Here is a 19,019-nt window from a genome sequence, read left to right on the forward strand (position 1 = left end):
TATTTTATCCAGGTTGAGCTTACTGTTAACAGTCGAAAATATGAAAAAGGGAAAAAGACGTGGAATAGAAATGAATGACTGGCAATCAGAAAGTACAAAAATAGATCAGCAATAGTAGTTATAGTTGGAGTGTTTAATTCATGAAGAATACGGGAAGTATTATTAATTTGAGGTTAGGTAACGATTGAATTTGAGTTTGTTGCTGGGGTTGAATGTTATTAACGTCAAAAAGATTGACAAAGTTGTCGGAAAAATGATTCATGTAAAATTTTGCAAGGCAAAGTGAGGTTAAGTGCAATGGAACTTAAGGCGAAGCAAAGAAGTGAGGTTTGATTTAGTGAATCCCTGCTACCATGGTATGCTGCACATTTATGGGCATGTGGGTGTATGGAATCTTGATGGATTGTGTTAGTGGTTTGTGTTGGTTTTCTAAAAATCTTGTAGCTCAATGAACCAGGTTGTCTGATGATCGTTAGATCTAAATAATTGAGTTTTTTATTGTTATCTGATTCTAGTGTGAATTTGATATGTGGGTCAATGTCATTAAGATTGGATAGAGTGGTGATGGCATCAGTTGCACTTTCGTACATGATCACAAGAGTGTCATCCACATACCTTGTCCAAAAAACAATATTACTAAAGATCTTATTACTAATTTTGGTGTGTTATAAATGATCCAGATAGATTTCAGCTAGAGAAAATCAGTAATAAACATGAACACCAACCTTCAACCACCTTAACAAAAGAAAAACTCCCAACAATTTTTTATCTACTTTTACGTTCAATAATACAAAAGTCTACCAAATCACAAACATATTTAAAAAGCATGACGTTAAAATAGCCTTCAAAACTTGTAATAGAAACACAGATATTTTACACAATAACAGTTCTATTAATCATAGCGATAAGTTCACAAAGTCAGATATTTATAGACTCAATTGTAATAGTTGTAACATATCTTATGTCAGTCAAACAGGTAGGAGCTTCCATACAAGATACTTACAGCATGTTATTGCCCTTAAATTTAACAGATGTTCGGCCATGGGACAGCACATGGGTGATACTAACCGTAAGTTCACTAAGATCAACCAAGACATGAAAATTCTCAAAGTTATACAAAATGGCCCCCTGCTCAATATTATGGAAAATTGTTTTATCCACCTGGAACAGTTTTTTTCAATCCTGACTTCAATCTAAATGAAATTTCAGAGAAATCAAACATTTTATTTGACCTTATAATTCCTAACTTTAGTAATCATGTCCCAGATAAAAAGAATTCTTTCTTTTATAATATCTTTAAATTCCCCTCTCAGGAGCAGTCTTTCTTTCCCCTCCTCTCTCTATCTACTCCTTTGTTTACATTGCCTGCTTCCTACATCAATCAGTGCTTGTTGTACATCAGACATTAGAGGTGAGTCTCAAATAATTTTTCTCCTTTTTAATTTCTTTTCTGTATGTTTAATTCTGGCTATCATTTCCAGATTTACTTCTTTACCTGAAGTCCTATGTCAACTTAAAGGCATCATAGTATGATAAGAAGATCATAACCATCATTTTTGTTATTATATGTATTTTAATGTTATAATTATTCCTGCAACATTGTCTTTGTCTGGTATACCTATGTTTGAGTTATCACACAGTCTGTTTAATTTTTATTTTGGCTGAAAATGGCCACTAAGTGACTGAAACTAGTTCCAAGACTGATGTAATATTATTTACTTGATATATTGTGTATTGTAGTTTCAATTTATTTCTTATAATTGCACTTCAATACAGAACAAAAATGAAATTTATAGCTTATACCTGAGGTCTTCACTTGTAACAATGGGTCAATGTGCTCTGGGACTCACATAGGCTGCGATTACAGAACAAGTGGCTACCTACGCTATATTTTATAAACATTGCCCAGTGTTGAAGCGTTTGAAATTCTTACTTTATCACGCGTGGTGTATTTATGACTAGCTTGACTACAATGTGCATGGTGTTTACTGCCGCACAAGTCAGCACAGTTGGGGAATGATGAAAATTTGCTTTTGCAGAAATGAGCCTTTAAATATTAGGTTGTGCGAATAAGACAACTATGGTTTTTATCGGAACATTTTTAACATAAAAACATATTTGGGCCAATATTTATATTTTTGAGCGAAGTGAGTGTTAATTATTAAAAGAATGGCCCTTTACTATCCAGTTAAGTATTCTATAACCTTGTGACTTTTTTTATTTTTATTTTTTTTAGGCCTTTTAACCAAATGCAATGTGTGTAGAATACTGAGTATGTGCAAAATATCAGGTTTTTAGGATAATTGGAAAATTAGTAAAATTCCTCGTATGCATCAGGAGGGACATATTAATAGAAGAAAATTGAAATTTACAAGAATAAATTGGAACATTACATATTACCATATATTTTATTGCTTATTTTAGCTGAATTTGGGGATTACCACCCGGATGAACATGGGCCAGGGTACATTGCCTCCTTGCAGCTTATCCCTGAGCTGACAGATGAAATGGAGAAGAAGATTGCTGAACTCCACAAATTGCACAAGTGAGTAAAATGATGCAAGGTTGAACTGTATTTAAATAAAGCGTTGTAATTGTAACCGCAAACAAATTATTCACGGCATTCATTTAACTGAGCTACTTTTATGCAGCTGGTATGTGCCTGTTCATTGTTAAGGGATAATCATGTTAAGTTTATCTGCTTCTTGCTTCAAGTGGATAAGATAACATGTGGTTATATACGAAGCGTGTTTTTTAAGTAAGGTCCGTTTTGTTGTAGACACTAGTAGTTCACGCGCATATCGCATATCATGCCTCGGGAACAACTGTGCTCAGTTTCAGCTCTGTAGCTAACCTGTAGGGTTCTGTTCTGTGCTTTCAAAATGTTTAAGATATCAACTTGCCCGCCGCATGTGAGGTTCGGTCAGTGATACGGTTTTTATCAGCAAGGAACCTGTCTGCTGCAGAAATTCATTGACAGATTTGCGAAGTGTACGGTGATACTGTTATGAGTGAAAGCAAAGTGCGTAAGTGGGTACGACAATTCAAAGATGGCCGTGACAACGTCCGTGATGAGGACCGCTCCGGTCGCCCTTCTTTGATTACAGACGATTATTTGGTGGCTTCAGTTGAAACGAAGATTCGTGAGAACAAGCGCTTCACAATAACAGGTCTCTCAAACAAATTTCCTGGCGTATCGAGATCAGTGCTTTACAACATTTTTTCTGAACACCTAAAGTTTAGGAAACTGTGCTCCCGTTGGGTCCCCAAACTCCAAACAAAAGACCACAAAAACCAAAGATTTGAGTGTGTGTTGAAGTTCTTGACTCATTATGACGAAGAAGGTGACGGCTTCTTGAGTCAGATCGTAACTGGAGACGAAACGTGGGTTTTGCATATCACACCCGAATCGAAGCAACAGAGCATGGAATGGAGACACACACACTCACTTGTAAAGGTGAAGGCCTAACAGACTCTGTCCCAGTGCAAAATCATGGCGTCGGTGTTTTGGGATAGGCATGATGTTTTGTTGGTCGACTTCATGCAACGAGGAACCACTATCAATGCAGAAGCATACTGCCAAACCCTGAGAAAGCTACGCAGAGTGATTCAAAACAAAACACGCAGTAGGCTGACAAAGGGAATTGTCCTTCTTCATGACAATGCAAGACCTCACACTGCAGGCCAGACCCGCGATTTATTGGACAGTTTTGGCTGGGAAGTTTTAGACCACCCACCCTACAGTCCTGATCTTGCGCCGAGCAATTACCATCTGTTCCTCCACCTCAAACATCACCTCAGTGGCAACCATTACAACGATGACGACGACGTGAAAACGCCAGTGAACTCTTGGTTATCGGAGCAGGCGGCAAGTTTCTATGAAGAGGGTATTTTAAAATTGGTTACGAAGTATGATAAGTGTTTGAACAAACTTGGGAACTATGTCGAAAAATAGAGTGAAGTATGTACTTTCTGAAAATAAATTTACTTTTTTGAAATAACCTTTCGTTGTGTACTTATTTTCAAACGGACCTTACTTAATAAACACACCTCCTACTACAGTACCTCTACTGCTCACAGACATCAAGTATATTGTCAGATAATATCCTACAAGTCCCTTTTTTGTGAGAGGTATTTCATAAATCTGATAGTACTGAGGTAAAAGGAAAAAAATAAAAACACGACATACCACATCACTTTTAAAAACATGCCGAGCTACAGATGATTAAAATTGTTTTCTAATACAGTACTAAATGGTAGGCCTTTGTTGGGGATCCTGCCGAACAAGCGTTCTTTTACTCCATGAATAGTTGCCTGTGTACGTGTTCATTAGTTTTTGAATGTGATCGCAATATGGCACTATCCTGCTTGCAAATTCTTTAAAGCTCCTTGAAGTTTAAATGTTTTAATCACAATGAAAATATTAAATCTTCCATGATGTGAATGTCCTGTTCCTTGAAGCTCCTTGAAGTTTAACTGTTTTAATCACAATGAAAATATTAAATCTTCCATGATGTGAATGTCCTGTTCCCACATGTTCAGCATCAAAAAAGTCATAAATCATGATGGGAGGATGAGATTAATGAAACACTGTTGACAAAGCCATTGCTTCTGTTTATGGAACTTATATACTGACAAACGAACATATCATGGACACTGTTCGTGGAGTAAAAGAACACTTGTTAGACAAGATCCCTAACAGCCTGTTCCTTTGCTTTGTTTTAAGGAAATTTTCTAGAAAAGCTGGGGAAATTATAAGTAATAAACTGAAAATGTACAAAACTGTAGTATGTGGTATGGATATGTTTTTCCAAAAATGTATTTTCCTTCTACACATAACTTGAGATCCTGAATTTGTTTAAATGGCAGATCTCTAAAACAGGAATGATTACACTGCACAACAATGGAAAATCTCCACAAGAACTAATGATTATATTATGTAAGCATTGAAGTGCTGATTACAAATCTCTCTTCATTTTTTTCTCATTCATGTATAAATTTTAATTTATACATAGTTTGATCGTCACCCAGATTATTACTTCTTGTGCTCCCTATATGTGTGCGCTTCTCTCATATTATGTTAAAGACTACTTCTAAAACATGTCATTCAATTCCAGACATCTACTGCAGTGGGTGGAATGTATGTTGAAAGGAAAGTTTTATTTTGTCAAGTCACAGAATTCTCCTATTTGGGTAGTATAATTACCTCTGATAGCAGATCCCTTTCAAAATTCAAGAAAAGAATAGTGGTAGCAAAACGAGCCTTCCAAAGTAAGAAAAAACTTATTGCTAAACAACCATCTCAGTTTGGAGACCAGAAAATCATTTCTCAAGACCTTTGTTTGGAATGTGCAATTGTATGGGTGCGAAACCTGGACATTAGGAAAACTTGAGGCTGCTGAAATGTGGTTTTGGAGAAGAATTACAAAAACAAGTTGGATGGATAAAGAAAAAACAAATGACTTTGTTTTAAAGATCGTAAAAATAGGATCAATGTTTATCAAATATGATAAAAAAGAGGAAAACAAAGTTCCTTGAACACGTACTGAGACATGACTCTCTTCTCCAAACCATCATTGAAGGTAAAGTTCTGGGAAGGAAACCCAGGGGATGACCAAGTGGCATGTGGTTCATATAGCAACATGAACCACAGAAGATTGTCGGATATGGCTACGGTGACAAGGCATAGTAGATGATGATGATGATGATGATGATGATGGAATGGTGAATTTTTTGTTAGTAATACAGAAGAATTCGTGTTTCTATGATGGAGTGAACTTCTATTGTGTAATGAAATGTATGTTTGTACACGTTATCTTAAGCTTTTGATTACCAGTCTTAGAGGCAAAGCAATGCAATGAGGCAAATAAAAGGCATGGCAGTTATATGCACCTTGTTTTCTTGCAGATTAAATCTTCTGTCATGTCTTGAAAATGCATTAATCATCCAAACAACCTCTGCTGCATTTGTGGCTCGTTTACGCCTAAATCGCAGAGACATTGATTAACTCCACGGCACAAAAATTTGTGTGTGCTGTATTTTGGATGACCCTTACTCGATCGGGATAAAGGCTAGACACTTCATATTATACGTGAACCTCTTTCAACAGGATTAGGAGACAGGGTGTTGTTGGGCATTCCAGTGATTAGGTGGGAACCAACAAATCACTATGATCAGAGTTTCTATTCTCAGCAAATACCAAACATAAAACAGTCTGTCCAGGTGTTGAATCTGCAATCTGATGACAAGCTACCAATTCTGAATCTGCTGAGAATGCAGTGGAAATGTTTCAGGGAACCAAATTTGATGAAGAAGCTGCTCATGGAGGATTAGAAAGTGCTTCCAATCCTGAATTTGCCCCTGAAGTGCACATTTCTGAACCACAGTGCTTCACAAAATATGAGTGGAATGATCTTAGAAATCTTTCTTTTTCAAAAGAAAAAGCAGAACTTTTAGTTTCCAGGCTTGAAGATAAACACCTTTTTGAGTATGATGTGAGGATCTGCCATTGTAGAACATGGAACATAACTTTCAAAAAATTATTTTCTTTAGATTGTCTAATTGTCTTTCGTAATGACATTTACTGTTTCTTTGAGGAACTGAAACAGCCCTATGCAGCTTCAGAATATAGGCTTCTTATTGATTCTTCACACAAAAGCCTAAGAGGTGTACTTCTCCACAATACGAATGTAAAGTCATCCATATCCTTTGCCCTTTCTGTGCATTTAACAGAAAGTTACAAAAATGTGAACATGGTTCTAGAGGTTATTGGGTACAATCAACACCATTGGATTATCTCTAGTGATTTGAAGGTAATTGGCATGTTGATGGGCTTGCAAGGAGGATTTACCAAGAGCTACTTAAAAGCCAGGAGAAGGGAATGCCCAACACTTCTCATGAAAGGTGCTGCACCACCCCTCCTCATAAAGCTTTTTTTGGCAACAACTTCCATTTAGATTCTATAATGGCAGACTGTTGCTGGATCCTTTGCCATGATGATCTGGCAATAATACACAAATGACAGTCATCTGCTACGCCCTTCAAGGTTCTGTCTGTGTACAATGGACTTAGTGTATGTTTTTGGCTAGTAAGTATGAGAAATTTGATGTTATACAAGTCTCCATTTCCTGTGCACTCCCGTTAGCCTTACCATCTGTCCTATCTAAGTTATCAGAGTTATTCTACTTCTCTCACTATCTGAAATTGTATCATTGTAATAGTTACAGAATGTTAACTAAGGTCAACTTAATCAATAGGCCTACTAGTATTGCTCTTGATGAGTTACAGTTGGTCAGTACATGTTTCAGCTTGTTTCAAGCCATCATCAGCTGACAAAACAACGGTAAAGAATAATCATTCTCTTTTAAACTTAGACATACATAAAATGTACATTAAAAATATGTGAATCTTCATGAGTTGACTGGGTTACTTCAGCCAGTCGTTGTTGGTACTTTGCTATGGAAGTGAAGCATGGACCTTGAGGAATTGCGATGAGAGATGAATAACTGCAGCTGAAGTGAAATACATGCTGCGAACAGTGGTAGTCACTAAGTGGGAACACAAAAGAAACACAGAAGTGCTGAATGATCTTTAAAGCAGACCTGTATTGGAATACATCTATGAATACCAGAGAAATTGGCTAGAACACCTGAACAGGATGGACAGAAGCAGGATCCCCAAAGCAGTCCCGGTGAGTAGAGTAGAGATCTCTGGGACGTCCCGGGAAGAGATGGCGTGAAAATGCAAATCTTTTGTATAGACCATAACGGTTCTTCTATAGGACTAATACATGAAAGGATGATGATGAATCTTCATGAGGATGACTTAAAATTAATGTCCCTTGAAAACAGTGGAATGTCATGTTAAAATCAATGTGCATACATACATACATACATACGTACATACGTACGTACTGTACTCTTACTGGGCTTGACTAGGAGACCCAAGCATAATAATGAACCTGTATAACCTGATGAACAACCGTGGATGAGACTATATCGATGAGCGACCCAAACCGACGACATGGGCTTCGAACAGCCCTCCTCCTACTTTCTGGGTAAGCTTCAGCATCACTCGAGCACAATGTGGGTGGTGACGTTCGAGAAGTTTTATCTAATGCAAAAGTAGGATTTTTGGTCCAACTATTCACTGGATATGGCTTAGCACTACTAGAAATGACAAGAATCATGTAATGGGGTAACGAATATAAATTTATTACTGAATTGCAACATAAGAATAAACAACACTCTTATAATAAAAATCTCCACACAAATAAAGAAAGTATAGGCGAATATAAGTTTGCCTGAGGGGCATTCGATGGTATCAGTTACACTACAGACTTCCTTGGACAAATTACTCTAATTGAAGTCTATAATCTTGACTTTCTTCAACATCGTTTTTCTGTCGATCATCGTCTTTTATCACTAGTGTAGATTGTCTCCTACATAACACACTTTCTTATTAGCATGTACAACGGGGTCTTTACATGAGTACACACAAAATATTTACATAAGACACACAACGAGCAAAATTCTCCGGACTCCCCACTTATCCTGACACCAAGACTCACAACGATGAACATTGGCCCTGTTTGGGCTCAAGAAATAAAAATAATACACTGAACAAAAATCATATGTACAAAAGGACCATTCCTGAAAGAGAAACATAGACATAACCTTTTTCTGCTCTAGCGAAAAGTTAACTCGAGCTTAACACAAGCTTGCGCAGGCCGACTGCCCCGGGGTTCAAACCGGCCTCCTTCTGACTGAGAGATACACACGTGGAAATCTCTGTCTACCTATTTCCTCGTACTACTACATGGGGGGGGGGGACAAGTTTGACAATAATAGTGACTCTAGGACATGGTAACGCTCATCCACTGCTCACTACTTCACTACTGATTCCATCCCGCCTAGGACACTCCGTATGCTAACCTATCATTGTCTCCCATACACAGTAACATATTACAAATCATTAGTAATGAAAATAGTCCTCACGGAATACTAACCAGAAAGAAAATGGGGTTTAATCCAGAAAATTTAGCTCTCTTAACTTAATGTTAACATGACAAAAGAAAAATCAAATTCATTATTAGGGCATGCATTATTTACAATGTTTATGTAATTAAGAAGAAATCCCTAAATCACTGATCCTGGTTACTGAGTGCATGCTAAGTACAAACTCTACATCTACTCATCTATTTTGGTTATCGCTTTCCTTCCACAGGGAACCCATGGTGGAGTGTACTTGTTCATTCTCTTGGCGCTGTAGGCAGAAGAATTAGCATTCCACTTTCGCCTGTAGTAATTCATGTTAAATGGAGTCGTGCAACCGCTACCAGTCTTGATGTAATCCGATAGGTCACTGCTCCAGCACTCGTTACATGTTCCTCTCTGGCTACAACGACACACACACACATAATTTAACACAGCAGTTTCCCTTATGTAAATGGGTTACACTAGACATGGGCAGTCCACATTGATACTACGAGCAAGGCACTCATAGGTTCGAAAAATCCTTGCTCAGAATCGCCGAATAGTTCTGCTCGCCGCTATTTCTACCACCAAACTTTCTGCCATAAATTTATGACACTAGTTGACTGCTAATGGGTCGTACCTTATGCCGGCATTGTTGTTTCCAGCTCCCGCTATTTATTTATTCAAATTTTTCTAGCAGCCTACTTAATTATGCACAGAATATGAGGCTTTTGCCTAGGCTTGATTGGCTATTGTTCAAGTTTTCTAATTCACAGTTCACAGGATGCACTCCCAAGTTATAACATTTACAATCGCGATGGACAATAACTTCGTCCTGGGGCTCTCTAGGGTCAGCCACCTGCCTCCCTTTTATTTCCAGCTCGCCGGCACTTGGAGTTGGAGGCTCTGTCATGCTTAATTAAGGAAATCGGCTCCATTAATAACTGGAGTTCAAAACATTTAAAGGATGCATATCTTAGATCTAGAGTTCCTCTTTCACCTGAGGTAACCTGCGTCCCTTTGTGGATGTAGTTAACCTTTGGACGCAACTCACGGCTTATAGATGCTGTGTGCTAACATGTGTTAACCATACAGTATAGCTGGACATCTGGTGACTTCAGTTCACCCCGTGAATGGAGTATTCCATATTGTCAGTCTGGAATACACAGAAAATACAGCTCTATTCATTGATGTGCCCTATATATTTTTCCTATGTCTGGATCAGAATACCCCATAATTTTAGGTGCCAAAATTTAACGTTGGCCCTCGTGAAACATGGAGTAAAAATGGGAAGTTGTTTCTATTAGTTTGGAGCCCTATAACTAAGCTCCACCTCTGGGCATGTTAGACTGCTTGTTGTGTCACGTCCGTCTGGCAAGAGAGTGCTTTTTCCGCGGGGACTGGCTTCACCTCCTCCTTTTTACTGTCTGCCGAGTCCTTTTTTGCAGGTCCATTTCTGGCCACGCGCCGATCGAGTCCCAGGGACGTTCCTTTTGCCCATCATGCTACACATAACGCGACTTCTGAAATGATTTTAATGAGATACTGCTAATGAGATGCACAGGACACTGCACGTTTTCAATACATACATACAGTAATTGACCCTTCTTAGGAATCCTTAAAATTAATGTTCCTTTAAAAAAAAAAAAAGAATGTCATGTTTAAACACTGCACAAAAATTTGGTGATAAGTGCATGAATCCTCATTTGTATTCTAAGGACTCGTTAGATCAATTAACACAAAGGGTGGTGTGCATTTTCACGTGGTTTGAAGTTAACGAATGTGTGTTGTTAATGGAATGGGGCTAAAAGCATATTAACACATTGACTACCAGCTCCTCAGTGGGTGATTTAAACCTTTTATTAATCAACAGCTCATATCAAGTGCATGTCAAGTAGGCAGTCAGCTGCTGCCAGTCACTGGAGGTGAAAGGTGGGTAGGGGAAGGGGAACGGCATGACGCAACCCGACGTGTAATCAACAGCAATTTAAGGGCGTCAGATTTTATGCCCAGCCTTTTTAAATCCCCTCATCTCTCTATAGTGCACTATTTTTCATTAAATGTTACTGTATGAAAACAATTGTAGTTGTAATATTGAAAATTTCAACATACCTTGAGGATGATTACTAGTACCGTGCTTGACATTTTTCTGGATGGAGAAGCACACCACATTTTCCACAGAACCACCTGGCTTCACACCGGACATTGCTTTTCGCACACACTCTGCATCGTCTAGTTGGGAAATTGTCCAATTTCATGCCTGGAAATTTATGAAGCACGTGCTCTTTTATATTCCCATCAAGTCAAAATGGTGGATCATTTGCCAGAGTTTGCTTAGGGGGCTGCACCGGTGGACTATACATAGATGCTGATGAGCCTATTGAAGACTGATATGGGACAGACGACACAGAAATATTTGCGGCTTCTGATGGTTCTTCATGTTCACTGTCTTGTAAGGAGTTTCTACATATTGTTTGCATGAATGTTAGGAAAGTTATTGAGTTATTGAATTTTTGGAAAAGCCTGAATGCATTAAAAAACGTACACGGCAAAATGAGGAAAAGTTTTTTTTTTCAGCCACTTCACTGTTTTTTTGCATGAATGGATACATTGCCAAATACTGATCGGCTGTATCCACTCTGTGCATAAACTGATTATAATCAATAGTGCTTACAGGTTTCATTTTTATTTTCCTAAACCTGTTTGGTACTTAAGCCATTTCTGCGGAATATACAGTTGAAACCATGGTAATTACTAGGGGCCGTATTTTTTGGTAATAACGATATGCACGAGTTTTTTTGATATCTTCTTTCTTGTCTATATATGACTTCCCAGGTACTAAAAATACCGTATTTTAGCAAAATGAACTCGCGAAATTTGATTTATTGTGCGAATTGCGCAAATAATCGCGAAATATACACCACTTGATGTGAAAAATGCAAAATGGCACCGGAAGAGCTCTCCAATAAAAGTTTTAATGCTTCTGAGAACTTGACTATCGTAGTTTCCTTCTCATTTGCTTGATACCGCTGTATATTCTCCACACAAATGCACATAAAGCGGTACGCACTGTGTATCGAAAGTATGTGTATTTAGTTCTGTGATCTCTAAGGCAGTCGATAAAAATCAATATCTGTTATTGATTACAGCAAATAGCGTTGTGGTCGTAACAAGATACAAGACCGGTCCTAGATACAGCAGTGCGCAATGAGAGTTCGTTACTTACGAACATCTATCGGCAAATGTCCAACATTTAAGTATAAAAATGCCGAAAACTGAAGTCACAACAGGTTTTTCGAGGGCCGAAGAATAATTCAGTGAGGGGTTCTATGTATTTGATGCTGCAAGAAAGATTCTGATGTATCAATAGTGTACCGGTAATATTCGTAAAGTTGAAACGTGCAATATACACTGCAGAGAATCGGAATGAAGCAAATTAACATAATTCAAAGCGGCAAATAACAATCAGCGATACTTTACAGATCGTAAAGGTGTTGAAAAATTATAGAGATCAATTTGTAATAGACACAAAAAAAAAAACATTCATGCAAGCCAACATAGAAAAATAGGATAATCCTGGCATAAGGAAGAGAATGAATATAAAAGGAAAGATAAATAATACTGTCTTTACTGTAAAATATGACAGTATTGGTAGGCCTATTGTATATAAATCGTCTGTTTGAGTAGTAATAATGTTATTGTTTTCATGTCCCACTAACCACTTTTACATTTTCCTGAGATGCTGAGATACCGGAATGTTGTCCCTCAGGAATTCTTTTACGTGCCAGTAAACTAGTGACACGAGGCTGACGTATTTGAACTCTTTCAAATACCACCGGACTGAGCCAGGATCGAACCTGCCAAATTGGGGTCAGAAAGCCAGCGCTTTAACCATCCGAGCTACTCATCCTCGACAGGGGAAAAAGAGTATATCCATGAACACCTTCCAGAGCTATATGACTTTTCAAAATGCAATGAAAGCACATCTGGTGGAGGAAGTGAAAGAAGACAGTGTTAGCAAAGTTTTAGGAGGTTTTATAAAAGACCACAGTGAATTTGCATCCAAGTGTTCGCAAGCATTATGGTTTCCGACAGCTAATGTGGTCAGCGAGAGGAGCTGCTCTGCTTACACAAAGCCGCTTTCTGACTGTCGCACAACTCTGCATCCTGATAATGTTGATACCATGCTTAGTTTGTACTTTGGAGACAAGTAATTCAACGTCTGAAAATGTAGGCTATGTATAAATGTATATCACAGGGCAGATCACCTAACTTCATTTCGAAGTATCAGTGATTTATATATTTATTTCTACTTCATTTCGAAGTATCAGTGATTTATATATTTATTTCTATAACAATTTGCATATTTGGTTTTTCTAAGATTTAATAACAATGATACATTACAAGAGTTTACTTTAAAACCCCTTATTACAAAGTTAGTTACATTTACCCCCATACGCTGCTACAAGGAAGATTTGACAGGAAACATCGATCAGTATAACAATTTATTTCACGAAATACCTACCGAAATAGTGTCAGTTTTAACACCGAAATCAACAGTTTTATTTCACCAAAAAATAAGGCCCTAGTAATTACTTTTTTGTCCTTCCATGAACATAGCAGTACTTCATTGTCCCTATTAAAAGTAATTTCTCCCCTTTTCATCTTCTTCTGCCTTACACTGAATTCTGTAGAAAGTCCCCTATTTTGTCTTATTGTCCCACATACAGCCGTTTCTCGTTCAGTCAGCTCCTACACTAAGCCTACACTATTGTAAAAATTGTCCATGTACACTGTATACCCCTGACCAAGGTAGGGATCTAATAAGTTAAATATAGTGTCCCGGATGTTCATGCCACTTGCATCATAGATTTTCAACTTACATATGTACCCTGCAGGGGATTCATACACCATCCTCACCAAAATACCATACTTAGTCATTCCAAGCTAACATTCCTTCATCAAGGGCGATTTACCGATCTGGAGTATACACAATTGAAAACTGGTCGCTGAGCCCTTCGAGAATCGGCCTAATGTTGTATAGCCCATCAGGATTCCCCTCATAATGATTTTGTTGCTAAAGTGCAAGAATGACAAAATGTTTTTGAACCAGGTTCGTGCCATGGTTTTCGAAAAAATTGGCGAGCCAAAAATAGTGTCCTCTGTCCAGTACATTTTCAGATCTGGTTTTTGAATTATTCCGGTTACAAACATCAGTCATGAAACCTTTTTCATCTCATTTGCGTCGACTGGTTTCCATGTCTGTAAAGTAGAATATTTAGTGAATGGACACGGTGCTGCACTAATAACTTGTGCCATGTAAAGGTTTTTCTGTTGGTCTGCATGTTCAAGGAAATCGTCATGTACAAATAAATTGACGAAAGACATAATTTCGTTGCTATTTTCGATGTCAACATTTAATCCTACCTGGCCAGTGAACTTGATTGCAGGCGAGCAATAAAATGGATGTGTATCGGTTATTTGAAACTGCTGAATTTCACTTTGCCCAGAGTCTGGTATATCATCATCGGAATTGCTTTCGCAATCGCTGAAATCAGGGATGAGTTCATCACTGGAATAATCGTTCAGTAGTATGTCTTCAATTTCCTCACTTTGTTCACTGTGTTTGTAACTCGTCATGTTATCGCGACACAATAACTCACTTCACTACACACCTTCACAAAAATACCACGACTAGATTAGGCCCGTGTTTACTCAAAAAAAGGAAAGAAAGCATTGAATGTACCCTCTGATCAGGTAGTCAGGGTGAGGGACTGTTTCTTTATATGCCATCTACAGTTTTCAACATGAACTACGACTTTGTACGAATTTAGCGCTAAATTCAAAACGACGTTTACATCGCGTTACCTTAAACGCCTTAACTCAGATATGGTCCTGCACATAGGCTGCTCTTTAATGCCTTAAGGCGTCTATGGGAGTGAATGTGTTAAATCACTGCACATATTAGGAAATTCTTCAAAATGAGTGCTTCTTGATGAAGAGAACATCCTTTTTGAAACAGAACATATACATTGGTTTGATTGAATCCTTTGAATAGAAGTGAACATTTCTAAATTGAGAAGTTAAGAAATGTAGATATTAACTACGATGTGTTCAAGATGTCATTGATTTGACAAAACAGATTCTTGATTTGGATGATATATGTTCTTGGAACAAACTGATGTTATTGACTGATGTTCTGTCAATATGGCCCAAATTGTTCTAACGGATGAGTTTGGAAAGCAGATGAACGTCTGAAAGATGCAAAGGATGGAAAAGATCTGAGAATGAGAATAAACATAAATGCTAGAGAAATTTACTTTAAAATATAGATTGAAGACTCGCTCAGAAGTTGGCCTTGCTGGACTAGGAGTCATCCACAGCTTGTGGATGTGTGACAGTTGGAGTGCTACTGTTTTCAGGTTTTGAATTACCATTATTGGAATGTGAGGGGGTGAAGGAAGGTGTTGAGTGGTTTTCATCATGATTGGGGCTGACTTGTGAAGTTCTTGAAGTACTTACCAGAAATTACTGGGATGATGATGTTTAGTATTTCATTCAAATTTGAGATGGCTTGTGATATTGATACATGTGAATGTATATGTTCTCCAATATGTTGAGGAAGGTGACCTTTTGTGAAATATGTAGAACTTCCAGGTCCTGTTCTGTTCTAGTGAATTCATAATCAAAATCTATCATACGCTGGTCCATCGCAGAAAATTTGTTGTATCTAATTGCCTTTGAATACTCAGCATAACGGGTATTAAAATTTCTCTCTGTTTGACCCACATAACTTGCAGGGCATTCATTGCAATTTAGCCTGTAGACCCCCAAATTTAATAATTTCTTCATACTATTGAGTGTGTGAGAATCATGGAATAAATTGGTATTGTTATTGGTGGAGCTTTAGAAAACATTTGATGTGTTTTCTAAAAACATTAGTTAATTGGTAAATGTTATTAGTAAAGGTGAGGAGGTGGGTTTGGTATCACTCACTAGAGTTGAGTTTGGTTTAGATTTAAGCCTATTTTATTTATGATTTTGTTTGGTAAAATATCTTGGGTGAATTGTTTCAATTTCTCTGTTGAAAATTTTCTTTGATAACGTAATGTTGGAACGCCCCGCGAATCATGCTATAGAAGGCTGCTCTTTTGTGTGAACGTGGATGTGTGGAATGTTCTCTGATGGTGATGATTGATTGTGTGAATTTTCTGTACATGTTTAAAGCAAGATTATTGTCTTGTCTGTGAATTGAGATCCAAGATATTTTTAGATATTTGGTTTTCTGATTTGACTGTGAACTTTAGGTGTGGATCTAAGTTTTTGAGTTGTTCTAAATTTGTGTTCGCATTAGTGATTCATTCATCGGTCATGGCAAAACTTCATCTACATATCTTGTCGAAAGAGTAATGTTTATTATTTTGGTGTCCTCCAAGAAATCTACGTATATTTGGGCTAAAATTCCAGAAGGTGGTGAACCCATGGGAATTCCTGATAGATGTTGTTGAATGTGAAGTAGTTATTGTTTAAAATGAATTTTAAGATGGTCAAAAATTCTTTTATTTCTATTTTGCTTAATGTGGTGTGCTTCACCAAGTTGTCCTTGACTAAACTGACAGCGTTATTGACGGTAATGCTTCTGTACATGTTGACAATGTCAAATGAGTAAAGGGTGTGATGTTTTGAAATCTTACTTTATTTGGTCCTGTTCCATAATTCTGTTTTGTTCTTGATTAATGTTTTTGATTGAAAGTCTGTTTTATTCTCGATTAATGTTTTAGATTGAAAATGGTAATGTCTTTTTAGAAATTTATTGATAAACTCTGAAACTTTATATGTTGGGCTGTTTCTGATGTTCATGATGGGTCTCATAGGCATGTCCATCTTGTTAATTTTCAGTAAAACTTTTGAGGTTGGAATTGTAGGATTAATGTTTGATTTTTTTGTCACTTCTTGGTCATTTAATTAGCAAGTAATGTTCTTGAGGATCTGTTTTAAGTTGTGTTGGATTCTTTTGACGGGGTCTTTTTTGATGGAAACTTAATTGTCAAGGTAAACTTTTCATTTTTTCAATGTAATCTGTGTTGTTTAGAATGACAGTGGTGTTCCCCTTGTCTGCCTTGGTTACTATGAGGTTGTATTCCTTGATTTTCTTTTTACGTCTAACAATAGTTTTTTGGGTCTCTTTATTACTAGGAGATACATATATTTTTTAGGTGTTGGTGCATTAATGATGTTGGTTAATTTCTTTTTGATCATGTGCTTCACGTATTCGTGTTTTTTGAGGGGAAATTTGTTCAAAGCTATCTCTGATTCAGCTATCATGTTCATCAAATTGTGTTAATTTTGTGTGCTTGGGGCCCTTGTTAAAAATTTGTAATTCACTGTTGCCAGACTTGGTGTCATTAAATTAATAGTTGAAAGGTGCAATTTATGTTCTTGACTGTGAGGGGCTTGGGTTGAGTTTGGTTTATTATGTAGTTTGTCTAGTTTGTTTGTTTGTTTAGCTTATGATCAAATGTCTCCTGTTTTCTCAAGATAAGATGGATAGTTTCTTTCCTGTGAAACATTGAAAAGATTCCCATTCCAATGGGGTCAAATGGAGAGGAGCTTCTAAGTGTGCATTGTAGAGTTTATTGTTCAGAGAAGTCTTCTCCTTGAGTAAGAACTTTTTACATTTAACAATATTCTGTCTATAATATTTTGAGTTTTCTTTAGGAGAAATGTTTTGTTGTGTTTTCTGATGAATTTTAAAATATTTGGCACTAAATTTTGTGAAAAACATTACTTTAAGAAATTTATGTCTTTACCAATGAGCACAATTTGGCATCTTAGTTCCAAATGAAGGTGTGGTTTACTTTTAGCCTGTTTGGCATTATTAATTGTTACAAATTTCAGTGTGATCCGTATTGACAGTTATCAGTACTTGTGGTGAGTTACAATTGGTCATTACATATTCACCTGACAAACGGTGGTAAGGATTTATCATTCTCTTATAAACTAAAAGGCATACATAAAATTTACATTAAAATTATACGAATCTTCATGAGGATGACTTAAAATGAATGTCCCTTGAAAACCGTGGAATGTCTTGTTAAAATCAATCTACATACATAAGATAATTGACTCTTCTTAAACTAGAGATAATTGACTCTTCTTAGACTAGATTAGCGAGCGAGTTGGCCGTGCGGTTAGGAGCACGCAGCTGTGAGCTTGCATCCGGGAGATAGTGGGTTCGAACCCCACTGTCGGTAGCCCTGAAGATGGTTTTCCGTGGTTTCCCATTTTCACACCAGGCAAATGCTGGGGTTGTACCTTAATTAAGGCCATGGCCGCTTCCTTCCTATTCCTAGGCCTTTCCTGTCCCATCGTCGCCTTTCCTTCCTATTCCTAGGCCTTTCCTGTCCCATCGTCACCATAAGACCTATCTGTGTCGCTGTGACGTAAAGCCAATAGCGACTCTTCTTAGGAATTCATTTAAAATAGACTACAATCCTTGATTGTATTTTTTTTCTAGTGGTTTTACGTCACACTCGGTAGTATTATAAGCAGTCCTTGGATCAATTAACATAAAGAGAGATGTGATTTTTCGTGTGGTTTGAAGTTAAAGAATGTGTGTTGTTCATGAAACGAGGCTAAAAACATATTAAAACACTGCACATCTGAGGAAATTCTTAAAAATGAGTACTTCTTAATGAAGAGAAGATCCTATTTGAAACACTTTGTTTTGTTGGATGTGAAGGACACAAGTTTTTGCGTTATAAGGGAATGATTATCCTTTACCATTGTTTGTCAGCTGATAACGGTTTGAAACAAGCCAAAACATATACTGACCAATTATAATACAAGGAATGATTACCTTGACCATAATTAACATTTTATTTTCTAACTGGTAATTGTCAGTATAGATCACAATGAAATTTATAACAACATTTTTAATAGTTTGTTTTTATGCAGTGGTTCATGGTGTGGGTTACTGTAGTTACGTCCTAGTTCGTGAACCACGGGCAACGGCTGAGTGGCCTAGTAAGTGGTCCTGAGAGT

The 19,019-nt window shown here is 37.3% G+C and overlaps 1 protein-coding gene across 1 annotated transcript in view; it reads left to right on the plus strand.

Moving 5' to 3' along the window:
* The window catches only part of Ptpmeg (protein tyrosine phosphatase Meg), a 502,744-nt gene that overhangs the window by 131,755 nt on the left and 351,970 nt on the right, over positions 1-19,019 (plus strand). Inside the window, exon 7 of the mRNA XM_067142262.2 lies at positions 2,425-2,545. Within this exon, the coding sequence (XP_066998363.2) occupies positions 2,425-2,545 (121 nt within the window). The remainder of the gene's footprint in view (positions 1-2,424; positions 2,546-19,019) is intronic.

This window comes from Anabrus simplex, chromosome 2 (assembly GCF_040414725.1).
Source record: "Anabrus simplex isolate iqAnaSimp1 chromosome 2, ASM4041472v1, whole genome shotgun sequence".
NCBI classification, from domain to species: domain Eukaryota; kingdom Metazoa; phylum Arthropoda; class Insecta; order Orthoptera; family Tettigoniidae; genus Anabrus; species Anabrus simplex.